Source organism: Clupea harengus, chromosome 11 (genome assembly GCF_900700415.2).
Source record: "Clupea harengus chromosome 11, Ch_v2.0.2, whole genome shotgun sequence".
Lineage (NCBI taxonomy): Eukaryota > Metazoa > Chordata > Actinopteri > Clupeiformes > Clupeidae > Clupea > Clupea harengus.
The window spans coordinates 14,217,869-14,233,754 of record NC_045162.1 but is presented as its reverse complement, the minus strand read 5'-3'; the positions used below and the strand labels follow the sequence as shown (position 1 = coordinate 14,233,754).

The 15,886-nt window shown below is 40.2% G+C and overlaps 1 protein-coding gene across 1 annotated transcript; it reads right to left on the bottom strand.

Moving 5' to 3' along the window:
• Positions 1 to 365: 365 nt before the first annotated feature.
• On the bottom strand, positions 366 to 10,831 carry LOC105909999 (ribonuclease ZC3H12A). The gene is made up of 6 exons (XM_031576262.2): positions 10,665 to 10,831; positions 9,192 to 9,624; positions 7,524 to 7,663; positions 3,418 to 3,652; positions 3,184 to 3,290; positions 366 to 2,872 (listed from the first exon to the last, which is right to left on the bottom strand). The coding sequence occupies exons 2-6, from the start codon at positions 9,590 to 9,592 to the stop codon at positions 1,755 to 1,757; spliced, it is 2,001 nt and encodes a 666-aa protein (XP_031432122.1). The 5' UTR covers positions 9,593 to 9,624; positions 10,665 to 10,831; the 3' UTR covers positions 366 to 1,754.
• Positions 10,832 to 15,886: the final 5,055 nt, after the last annotated feature.

Here is a 15,886-nt window from a genome sequence, read left to right as displayed (position 1 = left end):
TGCATAACCAGTTCTGTAATTCCAATATTTTCAATATTTACTTCTCAATAAACGGAAAAACATGTTAGATTGATTCCATATACAGCAGAGTAAATGCAAATGATGCATGATATTGAAATTATAGTAGTTTAGGCCTCCAATGTAATGTCTCTGTTGTATGATTATATATATATATATATATACACCATCTAATTATGGTCACCTCAATATTGGTAAACATGAAAATTTCTCTCTTCCTTCTGTTTTATGTGAAAGTATGAAGTCCTGTCGTTTTGAAATAAATGCATTTTCATAACACTTACAGATTAGACAATGTTTTTCTTTTTAAATGTACAGGGCTTTTCAAACACGCAAACAACACAGAGTAGTTGATATTTTTCAGTGGACTGAATTTAATTTAGGTAATGCAAAATTATTCAGTACTATTACAGAGATCTTACATTCAACTCTTTAAAAGGAGAATTGTGCAGGATTTAGTGGCGTCTAGCGGCAAGGTTGCAGATTGCAACTAACTGACTACCCCTCCCGTGTGTAGGATAACCTACAGTATCCGTCAGTTGCCATAGAAACGCAGGGCATCTCTAAAGCCAGTGTTATGGTTTGTTCAATCTGGGCTACTGTAGAAACATGGCGGTGCAACATGGCGGACTCCTTGGAAGAGGCCCTGCCCCCTATGTAGATATGAGGCCGACAAAAACACAACCATTCGTAAAGGTGATTTCACACTAATGAAAAACACATTATAAATACTATATTCCATTTCTGCTAATAGATTCCCCTAAATCCTACACACTACACCTTTTAAAAGGTGGCTTGGTTAAAACCTTATGCATGAGAACTTTTCAGGATTACTTAGTAAATACAGTGTCTTGTACAGATGCTTACTAACATACAAACTTAACAATATGCAATCATCAGAAAGATAATCATAGATAAAAATGAAGACCCATTATTGTGAATACTGGATGAACTGGTTCAAAGCAATTAATAGAGATGAGGAATTAAATAATAAACTTAGAGGACAAACTTATCGTGAAGTATTTCAGCAAATATTGACCTTTTAACATTAATAAAAAAAATGACAAAATTCAGAGGAAAGTGAAGAGTCTAAATATTTGTATGCTTTTGTGGATGCTGTAGGTGTGTGCTTTAGTTTAGTAACACACGAAATCTTTGTACAATTTGAAAACAGATCTTCAAAATCAGATTGAGTGTGAATATTAACCCCGTACAAACCAACCGAAAGCCTTATTACCAACGCAGCATTACTTAAAATTACATTAGTACTATTTGGATTTTGATGACACAAAATGTTCATTTTTTGGCTTTGGATGCCGTGTATTGTAAAATACAATTCATACCTACATACAATATGATAAGATACAATATGTATCAACACTGTAGCCCTTGTAACCCAGCACACAGTTTTCTCCCATTATCATACTTAGCACAAAGGCAAATTTATAAGGCAAGTGCACATAATAGTCAAATGGCAAGACTACTGCTTACTTACACAGGTGAGAAAATGCCATATACTGTAACTGTCATATGACCTTACTTAACGTCAGTGCATAGATCACCTTGGCTGAAAAGCTCAACCTACTGTAGTAAAATACTCATACTGGAGTCTCTGCAGTCTCTGTGTTATATAGGACTTGATCCTGTAGACTCTGGTGTCTTTGGCCACAAATACTTTGAAGCTCCAGGAAAAAAACTAAACAAAGAGAGACACTGGGAATGACAGTGACAGTCTCTCAGAACATCTCTCCTTTTGCCTTGAGGGTGAGAATCTCTGCTGCCAATTTCTGGGCATCCTTAAGGTAAGGATGCATACTCATGACTTTGTCCACCTGGTACGGGTTGAAAATGGCGTGCAGTTTCTTGCGCATCTCCTCTCTCTCTGGATCCAAGCTGACAGGCTGCGGCTCAGGCTGCGGGTAGTTTCTGGCCCACGCCTGCTGGGCCTGGTAGAAATGACCAGGCCCTGGGAGGCTGGCCAGATGGCTGGACTCTGGAAGACTGCAAGGGTTCGGTGTGCTCTGTGGCATCCATGGCACAGACTCCGACCAGCATTTCTGCTGGCCTCCTCCTCCTCCTCCTGCTCCACCGAGCTGAAAGTAGCTGGGCAGGCTGTAATGGTGAATAGGGGCAGGCTGTGGATACCGAGGGGGGTCATAGCCACAGGAAGTGGGGTGACACGGATGGAATCGAGCAGGGCTGGAGCAGTAGGACTGCAGGAGGTGTGGCAGCGGTGGTGGGGGGGTGGCCAGGTGGGGGCAGCAGGCCAAACAGGGATGTGGAGCCTCCTGAAGGCTTGGGAGCCTGGCCTGGCCACGGCTCAGGTCCTTAGGGTGCTGTTGGTGCTGTTGCTGCTGTTGTTGCTGCTGCTGCTGCTGCTGCTGCTGCTGCTGCTGCTGCTCGTACGAGCCCAGGCCAGAGTCTGTGCTGAAGACAGAGGCTGGGTCAGTGGTGAAGGGTGAGAGCTGGCTGGGCCATTCTAGCTCCAAGAATCCGCCGGTGGAGCCGCTGCTGCTGAAGGACGGGGTCCTGCTGGAATCCATAGCCAGGGCCCCATTGGACCAGGCCTCTGGGGCCTCACCCCCCTGGCCCTTGTGGAGAGGGCCCCCACTGGCGTCCAGGGCGAGTCTATACTGTAACTGCTGCTCCAGAGAGGCTGAGCTTGTCCCAAAAGTTGGGCTCATGCCAGAGACCGCGCCCCCCCTTGGCACCAGGCCTACTTCACTAGCGTCCTCTTTCTGGGCGGTGGAGAGTCTGGCGTTGTCCCGAAGCTCGTCTGCCAGAGCTCGCTGGGACTGGTTAGCCCGCTCCGGGTGGTAGAACTTGCACTTCATACCGTAAGTGCATTTCTTTCCTAAAGCGCAAAAAGCAAACATATCTGTGAAGATGTTCTCGACTCTGAGGGCTTCTAATCACAAACGTATTACACATGAGGTAAGAGATGAAGGAGTGAGCATTGGATCTGTCCGAAAAGAAATAGGTTGTCTTATTCAAAATATGTAGCTAAGAGTTTTTACACTCAAGCCTTTACTGTGATCTTTCTCCATCCTCTGATGCCCCTTTTTGGCATAACAAACAACATTACCTTTGTATATATTGAGACACAAACCTCCACTACATACACAATTCATTGTAAAAGTAACACAGAGTACAGAAATACTTTACCATAAGGGCAAAGCTGACGTTTGTGCTCTGGCAGTAATGGCTTCTTCCTTAGGAAGTTGTCAAGACTGGGACCATGGCGACCAAGAGGGTCATCAGGGGGCATGAACCTAGAAATCACAAGGTCAGAAAGGTCAATGATAATTATTTAATTACATAGTTTATTAATTCAACCCACAAATAAAAGCAACAATCACAACAACGAAGCCAAAGCAGAGAGCTAAGCGCGGCGCTCACTTGTCGTTGACGAAAGAGTACATGAGCAAGCGTTCCTCGATGCAACGCTTCCACTCCGGTTTCTCGCTCTGCAGGTCGCGGTAGGTGTCGTTGGAGACGATCACGCCATCCAGGTCGTGGGCCAGCTTCACGATGAAGCGGTCATCGTAGCAGACCACGCGTTTGCCCCCCACGCGCCTCGATGGAGTGAACACCACGATCTTCTGCTTCTCCAGTTTGCTTAGGATGTGCTGATCTAAATAGATACAGAATGAAAGAATGCACTTAGGTGAATTCATTGAAGATGACATGGTGCTGGGGTTGTACTTATAGTACCATTGGAGAGTGCACAGTACACTGTACAAAACTCTGTGGAAAAATACATTACAAAAATACATATATACAGTCAAGCCAGAAAGTTTGCACACCCCTTTCACCTTCTCCACGTTTTATTACATTACAGACTTATACTACATTAGATTTAGTACACAAAATAGCCCCTAATGACAAAGAGAAAACAGGTTTTTAGACATTTGTGCTCATTTGCTAAAAACCTAAATGTTAAATATCATATGTACACAAGTGTGCACACCCTTTGTTATGACACCCAAAAGTGAGCTGAAGTGCATTTTGTTTCCACTTATACTGCTTGAGATGTTTCTACAACTTAATTGGAGTTCACCTGTGATAAATCCAATTGATTGGACATGATTGGGGATTGCCAACACTTGCCTATAGGAGGTCCCACAGTTGACAGTGCATGCCAGAGCAAACTGTAAGCCATGGGGTCAAAGGAATAATCTGCAGACCTCGACTAGTCCTGATAGAGGGAAAGATGAATGCAGCAAAGTACACCGAGATCCTTAAAGAAAACCTGCTCCAGAGCGCTCTGAACCTCAGACTGAGCAATGACAATGACCTGAAGCACACAGCCAAGAAAACAAAGGAGTGGTTTGGAGAAAGTCTGTGCATGTCCTTGAGTGGCCCAGCCAGAGCCCAGACCTGAATCCAATTGAACACCTTTGGAAAGAGCTGAAAATGGCTGTGTAACGACGCTCCCCATCCAACCTGACAGAGCTTGCATGGATATGCCAAGAGGAATGGGCAAAAAATGGGCAAGCTCCTAGCTTTTTTCCCAAGACGCCTTGAAGCTGTCATCCCTGCCAAAGGTGCAGCAACCAAGTATTAGGCTAAGGGTGTGTACAGATATGTAACCCATAAATAACCTATTTTTGTCAGTAAAATTAAATGTTTTATATTTTCTATAAACCTGTTTTCACTTTATCATTATTGACTATTGTGTGTAGATGTTTGAGGCAAAACATGAACTCAATCTATTGATGTAGAAGTCTGTAACGTAATAAACAAGGAGAAGGTGAAAGGGGTGTGCAGACTTTCCGGCTTGACTGTACGTAAGTGTCGATATTAGGCCTATCAGAAACCTCTATCTAGTACCTTTTGTTTCAGGCATTTATACACATAAAACATACATCATATATATATATATATATATTTGTATAAAATGACTGCAGGAATGTCAAAATATGTTATATATGCTCCAGGTACACTGGGAAATGTACATTTATATTCACATTAACATTTACCTGTATTTAATTGTATATTCATGAATTAAAGGATAAGGAGTAGAACAGATGTACAGGACGTTCCTCCATTACTGGAGACCTGATGAGGCCTATCGTTATAGATTAGAATAAATGTAGCAATGCATCTTATGCCAGTGATTTATGTAAGAGTTTTAAAATGGTCGATGTCAATGGAATGTTATTTTGATTCCTATTCCAGGTTTCACACAGAGCATGGAATGTCCATTTCACTGTTTCTAGCTCTAGGGTCATGTTTGTATGTAGCTTCGGCCTATCATCCCTATATACGTAGGATGCATCCGGTTGTCACCCGTCTGTTAAGTCCTTCCACACCTTCTGAACTATGTCATAATACGTCAAGGACTTGGCATGTCTCGAGACACTTCTTCTTTTTCCATACAGGACACAAAGCCCTGTATTCATACGGCAGAACAAAGAGATGTTTTCAGCCTCCCAGGATCCCACCGCAAAATAAAACAAAGCTAGTCTGGGATCAGATTAAGAATTCCTACAGCAAACTGGCTACCTTTGTCACGAGAGAGTGTGTGAGAGAAAGAAACAGACAGATAGAGAGAGAGAGAGAGAGAGAGAGAGAGAGGGAAACAAATAATTCAATACTTCCTGGTTAGGGAATTCCCCTTTAATGGGCATTTATGTTTCCTGGTACAGGACTGATTTGTCCAAGCAACCTTTGGATTCTTACACCACGACTCTATCTCTACTGCGGGTAGTGAGGGGGGAATGCAGCGCTCTTGGTCAAGGGCCAACAACAACTGGGAATACCACACCAACTTTGACATTGAAGCCACATTGAACATTTGAACATTTAGGGTAAAAATGTGATTCAATTAAAATGTTAATTGCTAATGATAATTACTCAAATACAATTCCACATCAAAAACAGACGGAAGTATGAACCCAGATGACTTCCGAAATGAAAAATGGTAAATCATGCCAGGCAAAGCCAGCAGAAAGAGGAGCACATCTGACAAACAAAAAAAACAATGGCGCCCATCCAAGCGATGGCTTCATTCTTTTGAAACACGTATAAACATTCAGAGAAACTTTCCTGTGACTTCTCAGAAATGGCATCCTTGTGTGACGTATTTTAGTGCTATCAACCGATATTTTCAACAAGCCGAACAGATTTCAGCTGAGCAGGAATTCCCCTTCATACTGTGTTTGGATAAGGGAGGGCGTGTACAGATTTTGTTGTACGTTTGTATTGTAACCATAGACTTGTGTGCCAAAGTGATTGATTTTAAAACACCACAACACCACTGTTTTCCAATTTGCAGTGACGCTGTCACAATTATATTAATCTAGTCAATTTCATGTTACAAATATATCACCTTTATAAACATTTCAAAATACTATACCAGGTCTCTTACTAAACTATATTCAAAATACTATACCAGGTCTCTTACTAAGCTATACTCAGCAATATTTGTCTTTAAAACATTAGGCTAACAGAGCCACAAAAAGAGTTAAGTTGTAACCTAGCCTAGAAGATCGATTACATCTAAGCATCACAATTTAAAGACAGATCGATTCAATTATCAACCAATTAACCGTTTTCTCTTTTTCAAAAACAGACCTGGACAAACAGGCCAATTCGCTTCCATGTGATCCCCTTCTATCATCCTCTTCAACAGTAAGTTAGCTGTAGCGTCTTGAGCTGCAACCTAGGGAATCTTATCCTTTTCTCTGTTTTTCGCACAACTAATGTCACAACTAATGACACAACTAATGTCTTCCCTTTCATTTATTCCAATGACTCATAAGGTGTTGTGAATATACAGATGCGCAACAACAAATGTATCTACATATTGGTATTTTAATGACGCATGTTTACAATGGCAGTTCACTGACTAAACTCAATGGATGGCTTTCCATTTAATAGTTTGTCATATTTTTGGCATGACTAATTCGGATCTGATTGGCATGAAGATGATACCAGGTTGGATTCCCCCACCCGCCCACTTGCAATTAACTTTATGTTTTCATAGAAGCAGATTCCTGGACATACTCTCCATACCCGCAGGGCATTGGTTCTCTTTCACAGTCCAGCCAGAGTGGTGCAACCCTCAACCGTGATTGGCACATTTTTCTAAAATAAATGATGAGAGGAGGCCAAGTAGGCCAAGTAGGCATGAACCTAGCTTCCCCTCGGCAGCATTAATGTACGTTCAAGCCAGCTGTAAAGCGAGAAGCTTATGATTTTACATTAAAAAGCTTTCCCGTCACGGTCAAAATATAATGCGCACAAGCAAAATGTATATATAATGACGTGATATGTTTCATTAAGTATATCTCACCTGTGTATTGTTACAGAGATTTTCACGTCTCAAATTATTTCATTCTGAGGAAGCCTGGCTTCCCCAGGCCACTGCTGCTTTCAGAGGACTACCCAAAGGATCTACAAAAGGTTTATTCTATGGAGGAAGAGTTGATAAAACCAAGAGAGTTGTGTTTATTTTTCAGTGGTGTCGTTGCTTTGGTCAGAGTTTTCCTTTTTCTCACCTGAGATTGGCACATCAGGTCTGGGCTGCTCCTTCCTCCAGGAAGGCACAAACACCGTAATCTTTTTGTGTCCCCGCTCAAGGAAGTACTTGACAGCTAGCTCGATTCCCCTGCATGAAAATACTTCCTTGTTGCCATGGCTGGGAGAAGTGGGGGGAAAAGGGAAAGAAACACAACAGAAAGGAGAGAGGTTGGTTAACAAAAAAAAAATCATATGTATACATTTTCATTTAAACAGAAACAAGGACCACAATCAGGTCATGAAGGGATGCAACCAAAAGCAAACGGCCCCAAGTCCTTGAAATACCTCACAGGCTTCTATGCACATTGCACTGGTGCAACCAGGAAATGTCAATTATGGGTGAGAGAATTTGCATATAGCCGATCGTCAACAATCCGTTTCAGTGGTTTGGAAAAAAAAAAAAAAAAACACACACTAGCAGAGAAAGCGTGGCTGTCTGTCCCGCAGCTGTTCTCTTCCACATCAGCAACACGCCTGAAGAATGACACGGTGAAACCTGACATGATTTGCATGCAGACTGTAATGTGGAGAATGCCGGTGGGGCCATCTGTTTACATACTAACATGCTGCTAACCAAGTGCGGTTATGACCTGCATCTTCATTGTAGCACACACCACATTTAGTGTACTGAAAATTAATGCTACTGAACTGAATGTAAACCTGTGGAATTCATCAACAAATCAATATGTGACCAAGGTTAAATTTACTTAAACAATGAAAAATATCATTATGGTAATTGGTTGGATTATACTCTAACATGGGAGGAATTTTTGTCTTAAAACTACAACTGTGGTGGTTGTACCATATACACCTAATGGGCCTATGCATGTATTTCTATAAATTGTGTAATTTCTAAGTGCTTGCATCTGTATGAGCATTAAAGAGTAACAGCACAGAATATCCATCCATGTCCTGCATTTGCTTTTCATTTTCTTTGCTCAAAACATTAATAATAACTTTGTGTTGAAGCCATTGTGGCGCAATCTGTCTGAGTAGCTAAAACGCCAATAAACCTACATTTCCTCCAGAACAAAAAGCACAGGAAGGAATACCAGAAACTTGTAAGCACTTTCAAATAAATCAGTACAGCAGCGTACTGTATTATTGTAAAATGATAAAAAAGAAAGAAAAGTCCTCTGTGGGTCTTAAGGGTGCCTAGGGAAACATCACTCAAAAGGCCAATACATGTGAGAATGATTTGCATATTAGAGCAGTGTCCTTTATACAGACAAGCATGAACTGGTTGGACTTCCTTGATGTGTCGCAAGCCAGCAAGGGCGGTTCTTTGTGTCTCTTTCTTTGTTCACCCTAATTCTTTATTTAGATATATTTGTTTGATAAACACACCCCTACTGGTTATCAAAAGCTGATCTGTGTGCGTTTCCCCATTAAGGTTATGGTTACTGCAGGCTGGCGGCAACACACACGATGAAACACACTTATGATGTCAGCTAAGAAGCACTAGTGGTGATGAATGACTACGGGGTTAACAGAATTTATATATGTGTGTGTGTGTGTGTGTGTGTGTGTTTCCATGTGTATGCACACATCAATACCCACAGACAGTTAATACACATACATACACCCATACACACTCACACACTCGCACACACTCACACACACACACACAGTCAGAAAACACTCACCTCATTGCTACATTGCTGCCATCAATAACTATAGGCTTCAGTTCATTCTCTGGCTCCTCGTCCTCCTCCTCCCCCTGTGTCACTGGAAGTTGGGTGGCCTTCCCGGGGCTCTTGCGACCCCCGACCCCAGCCGGCTTTTCCCTTTCTGGGGTGGGGCCCCCGGAGGCCCTGGTCCTCACCAGCTCAGCCAGCACTGCGTTGGTGTCCGTGCCCATGCCCAGCTTCATCATGGCAGCCTGGATCTGCCTGGGTGAGTAGCCCAGTTTACGGAAGAAGTCCACCTGCAGTTGAAGGTCGGACATGCTGGTTTTGTTCGGCAGAAGTGGGGCGATCTGACCAGTGCAGGATGGCTCCTGAATTCCGTACGCACGTGCTGATCTAGCTCTCCGAGGGTTCATCATTCCTGCCAAAGGTTTTTCATGGCAGAATTTACCTGATAAGCGACACACAAACTTAGATTAGCCAGCACAGATACAACCTATGTTAATACTTAACAGATAGTCACTGTTTTATACTGTTATAAGTTATGTAATATTTGGCCAAGGCAATCACAAAGGACACTGTAGTTGTTTGCCCAAACACTTTAGAAGAACACACGCAAAAAAACAAATCAAAATGCAAGGTTGGCTCAAGGAAAGCTGTACTGAATTATTTAGATTTCTTTATATAAAATATATGTAAAGGGACTATGGTAGTAATAATGAGTTGATAAGTATAATGTGTCTTAGGTTAGTGACATTATTTAGAAACTCTATTGTAAGTATTGAAAATATTATCAAACAGGCTGACTTCGATCAATATACCTTTAACTTCTTTAATAAGCTACAGGCTCTTACATAGACCCATAACTTCAACTGCAAGTATAAGTTGACTTTGAACTAAGGAACATCCCCTACATCTGTGAGGGTTTAACACTGGTAATGTCATGATCTAACAAACGTGGACAGTAGTCTGCATAGGACAACTCTGCAAACCACAACATAAAAAGTATAATGACGTTCTGCTCAAGAATTATTCTGGGATAATAGTTCAACACACGGCCGCTGCCATAATTCAAATTTCCGGACAAACTCACGACTTAAAGTTAAGTACGAAATTCCAATATCCGACTTAATTCATCAACAATTTATCATGGTTCAAGCAGCGAACAGGCTACATAACCTTTCAGAATAGAGAAACACCTGTTCATTCAAACTTGTTCCATGTTTATTATTAGTCCGGGGTTTCGTTGCTCACCTAACAGCGAGTGTAGACTCGACTTGATAATGGGTTATGATAAACTTTTACTATTTGATATGCCTACATAATCTAAATACAAAAATATTAAGACCTAATGTTAAGCCGCATGACTTTCCAGAGTTGTACTTATCAAGTTACCGCAGCCCGGCTCTCAGACTTTCTGGTTGACCAACTCATTAAGACAGAGCACGTCAAACAAATAATTACAGACACATTGAATACCTCCTCACCTACCTTGTATTGTTGTAACGATCCTTCTCCATTTCTCCTTCAGTTTGTCTGTAACCTACATAAAGGCAGTGTTCTAACAGCATTTTATGTATTTCCTTATGGGATCTTCCCTTTGAGTGAACTTCGCTTCCTGTATGACGTGTAGGCCTATAACACCGCCCTATCATGAGCAAGCAAAAACGAGTTTTTAAGACAGGCTAGCATTCCCTGAGGCTTTGTTAAATCGTTTTAACCTGCTCGATCTGCTTAAAACCGTTACATTGTCAATTGAGTTATTACAGTTTATTTGAAGAAATTATTTGAATGGTAGAAAATGCATTATTTATATTGAATGGTAGAGTTATTGTGTTCCCCAACTACCTACATTACCACCACCATCACCACCACAACCCAGATAGCAAGCATGTGTTGGTCCACCGCTAGATTCTGGTCGGCACCTCACCGATAGTGTACTACCTAAGGTTCGCTCTCGAACCATCATCATCCTTAATGTAGCTGGGGAGGCTATTGAGAAAAAACCTTAAAATGTTAGCGATTTCTGTAAATTCTAATTCATATGCCATATATCATTTGCCATAATCTGGAACTCAAAAGCCGAGGGGTTTGAATACAAGTAATATATTTAAGTTTTATAATACAAATCATTTCCAGATAAATCACTATATCAAAAATATAGCCTAGGCCTACTAGAGCATAAATGTTAACAATAAAAATACTGATTGGGAAATTATGTGAAAATATATTTTGTAATTGTGAAAATAGTGATGATTTTCAATGGGGGAATACTTTTTCAAGCCACTGCAATGTGTCGTAGTTATCCTAGAGTGCTTTGTGAATGTTTAACTGTGTTTAATTTTGGAATGTTCTCGTGACTTCCTTCTTCTGTTAATTTCAGTGCATATTTCTGTTACCATCTTTAGTCTGTATGATGCGTGTACTTGCCTCTGTGTTGGATCCTGTGTAGTTAGCGAATGTATCCACCCTTACCCACTCTGTTATTAAGAGATGAGACCCCCTCTTGTGCTCTCACGTTCAGTATCAGTGTTTCCTGTGTGCGTCACAATATTCAGCATATAAATCACAGGAGGCACTTAAAGTCTGATAATGAAAGTGTGTTGGGTTAAACGGGAGAACTTGAGAGTAGGCTACTTTGTGATTGACAGATGTGATTCCTCAAAATCCCCATGTTACTACCCCATAGAGAGAAATAAAATAAGATAAGATAAGATAAGATAGGATAAGATAAGATAAGATAAGATAAATAAAAATAGAAATAGAAATAGAAATAGAAATAAAATAAAATAAAATAAAATAAAATCCCAATATACAAGTTCTACTGCTTACCCACTAATGATCACATTCGTGGTTATTTATCAACCATGATTTGAGATTTCTTTTAAAGCAGTTGAATGAGGTTGATTCTCTAATGTTCTGTGGGAGAAGAGGTTCCATTCCCGGGCTGACCTAACTGAGAAAACCGACTGTCCAAATACAAATCTAGGGCTGCCGATCAGATTGTTTATCAAGCATGACGTTATTTGAAAAGTTATCGAACAGTTTATGGTGGTAACAGGAAATGTGCCCTGCTGAGAGACAGTTGAAAACCAGGTTGATGGCTTTAGCCTGTCTCAGCAGGTATGGCTAGCTAAACCGTCAAAAATCATACAAAACTAGCTGGTCACCCAGTTTAAGTTGGTCAAGATGTATTTTTTTTCTTCTTCAGCAGGGTACTGCAGATGCCGGAACATGTTACACAACAGTAATTAACCCAATGCATTGTGGCTGAAGCAGAGAAAAATTAGATCAGTTTTGTCTGAAATCTGGAATCCAATCTTCGCACCACATTATCAGTCCAACGTGATAATAACGATGCCATAAAACTTTCCCCTAAAACCTAAAGGCTTTTCCTATTGATTAATACACTGACAAATAAAAATAGCCTACTGTTTAAAACTTACCTAAAAGGTAAAAATGTTCAGGTACAGCATGTATATTTCTCAGTCAAAGCACCAGTAGGACAGTAAACACCCACACCTTCATTATTGTTCAGTTTACATGCACACTTTGGCTCTGTCTCTGAGTTACTGACAAACAGCTATGGAGAGAATGTCTGAAAATTATTTGTAAATAAACGGTTTACAAATGTGTTTTCCATCCACGAACACAGAACTCCTACTTGTTTTTGAATGAACGTAGGCCTACTATTATTTGTGTAGACATTTACATTTAGCAGACACTTTTCTCCAAAGCGACTTACAAGGATGTATACACATTTTACATTGAGGGCACACTGCACATCAGGAGCAATCAGTGTCTTGCTCAAGGACAGGGAATCGAAGTAGCAACCTTCTGATTACTAAACGACCTCTCTACCTCCTGTACCACTGTCACCCCAGTGTAAGACTCCGAGCTAACTTAATTTACCTGGCTTCTAGCATGCATGAGGTCGGTCAGGGTAGCTAGTTTAATTAGTCTCGTACATATGTTGACTAGCCACACATTATAATCCCCATTCCATAGAACAAATAAAGAGGAAAAGTGGATTCAGATGTGTGCGATGATGACAGGCCAAAGAGAGGTAAGAAGCTTTATTCATCTGTAGAGTTTTGCTATCAACAGAAGCTACAAAACCACATGCTGATGTGCTGTTGCAGTTTGAAACAATCCTCTAACTGTTAATATCTTAAAGTGAAACTGCAATGGTAGTTCATATTTCATATGAATTGAATGACAAAAAACGGAAAGCAGAGATGATATATCAATAACGCTGTGCTGAGCTGATGACAGCTGCAGGCAGATTCAAGATCGATTCTAAAGGAGTTATGGCGTCCTCTGGTGGTGGTTTGCATTCAAGTCCAGTGAGAGTATGCAAGCTTGTCGTTCAAAGTGAATTTTGATGTAAAATATGCATTATAGCATTGCGTTATACCATAAAGTATAGCCTAGTTTATAAACATATGTATGCTGTTTTGGCACAGTGTATGCAGTCAGTAAATAAATACATTTTTATTTTTCAGGAGGAAAAAGCGAACGAATGGTTGTCTTCTGCTTCGGTAAAGTAAGGAGGGCCGTCAAAGAAAATCTTGCCTAGATCTTCCTGTTGTTTAGAGCTATGGCCCTGACTCTACTCGACCAAAGATTTTAAAAGCACCTGAAAAACCCCAGGGCCGTGTAACAGACATCTTTAGATTAGAGGAGAGTGTGCTTGAAAACCATAGCCGAAAACAATCTTCTGGTAATGATAACATATTAATTTACCTTTAATTGCTAATTGCACCTTGACTAATAAAAGAAAAATATTTGTAAGCCTTAAACATAACAGTACTTCGTTTAGTTCGCTTCTTTCATAGGCTGCTACTCTCAACTGCAATTTGTTTTTAAAAAGAACCTGCACCACCCTGCTCTTTACGACTGAATACAATTCGACGGTTAATGTAGGCTTTATCGAACGCAACGTGATTACTAGGGTTTGTAGCAGCATACCCCCACTCATGAAATAAAAGGCCAGAATTCTGTGTTTAGTGATTTTCTACTCACGTTTAACAGTGTCGATCCTCCAGAATTGCCCAATGTAGAAATTCGTTTGGGTCAGATGACAGTAATAGAAATGTCTTGGAATGAGGGAACTCTGGTCTGAATATATATGTCTGCATACAAGCATGTATTTTTGCATGTATCAGGTGTCAGAGATGAATAAATATGTAGATGACTAATTTGCCTATGGCAAGACAAAATAACTTGATTCACGTGAGGATCACTTAAGCGAGAATTTCCCTCACGTGTACTGTTTGTGGCTCGCGTATAAACCCTGTTATTACGAAACAACAGTTTTACAATCTTATCCTGCGTGGCTGCGAGGCAATTTGACACTTTACTATGTTAAGTTCTGGCATGACTTCGGTGTGACAATCAGGACAGTGCAAATTTGCATATAGCATACATAATTATACAATCATGGGATTATGGGCAATCATATGTTGAAATGGCAATAAAAGACAATACAATACAGACAAGATTCAACATAGATGAATGACGGTTCTTGATGCATTTTGTCTGAGGGATCAGAGATCACGGTTATTCAATTTGCGCCCTTGCCCTTTACGCACTGAAATTCCTCCAGATTTCCCTTCCCAACTTTTTTTTTGGAATGTGTTGCAGGCCTGAATGGCAGGAATGGATGTATATTTACAAATCTAATGAAGTTGACCTGACAAAACATGAAATATCTTGTGTTCTGTCTGCAATGAAATACAAGTCAGATACATTTATAAATCACGGATTTCTTTTTTTATTTGCATTTTCCATACCGTCCCAACTTTTTCTAATTTAGGGTTGTATTTTATTTGGAGTAAAGGACTCAAACTGATTAAAATACCAACAAAGCATCCGTATATTATATAGACATTACACACCCACACACACACACACACACAGATGACACACCTTAATACCTTAATAATCTTTTGCTGTCAATCACCATCTCGGGTATAAAACCAGTTATGTTCTGGTATGTGATATGCTTTTGTACATTTTGCTTTACTGAGAGAATCCTGAGTGACAAATGTAATTACATAAATTCATAATGGAAAAAATTGACAGCATGGATAATAAAATGCCACGTTATGCCGGCGAAACGATAAAGACTTGGCATGGAATAGCGTACAGAACTTAGTTTGCATATAGCAAAGAGCAATTACTGTGATATGTCACGTGAATGAAATAAAAAGCACAATTGACCTCACCTGGGCTGCCCTAAGGCTGTCACACTCGTCATATCTTGAGCTGTGAGCAGTATATCCCTGTCTACCTGTCTAACACTTCAAGATGTTTTTAATGTCTGGTTTATGTTATAAAAATGATAGATAGGCTTACAACTTACAACATATTTTCATGTTCGTGAGAAGATTTTGTGCTGTATATGTTCACACGCATATGATATGTGATATGACTATCTGGTACGTTTCATGATAGGGTAAGGGTCAAGAAAGAAAGAAACTTTTGCAGATCACAGTAATGATGTTAAATAGTATTTATAATGCACATCTATCATACAAAATATATAGGACAGAATAATTCAAATTTCAATTAAGTAAACAAGCTGGCCAAACCAATATACCATAACCTAAATATCAAAGTGTAAGAAAACAAGACAAAAGCATATGAACATTTAAATGAAAAAAACTTTAATGTTGTTTAATGTTGGTTAATATTAAAAGAAATAAGAT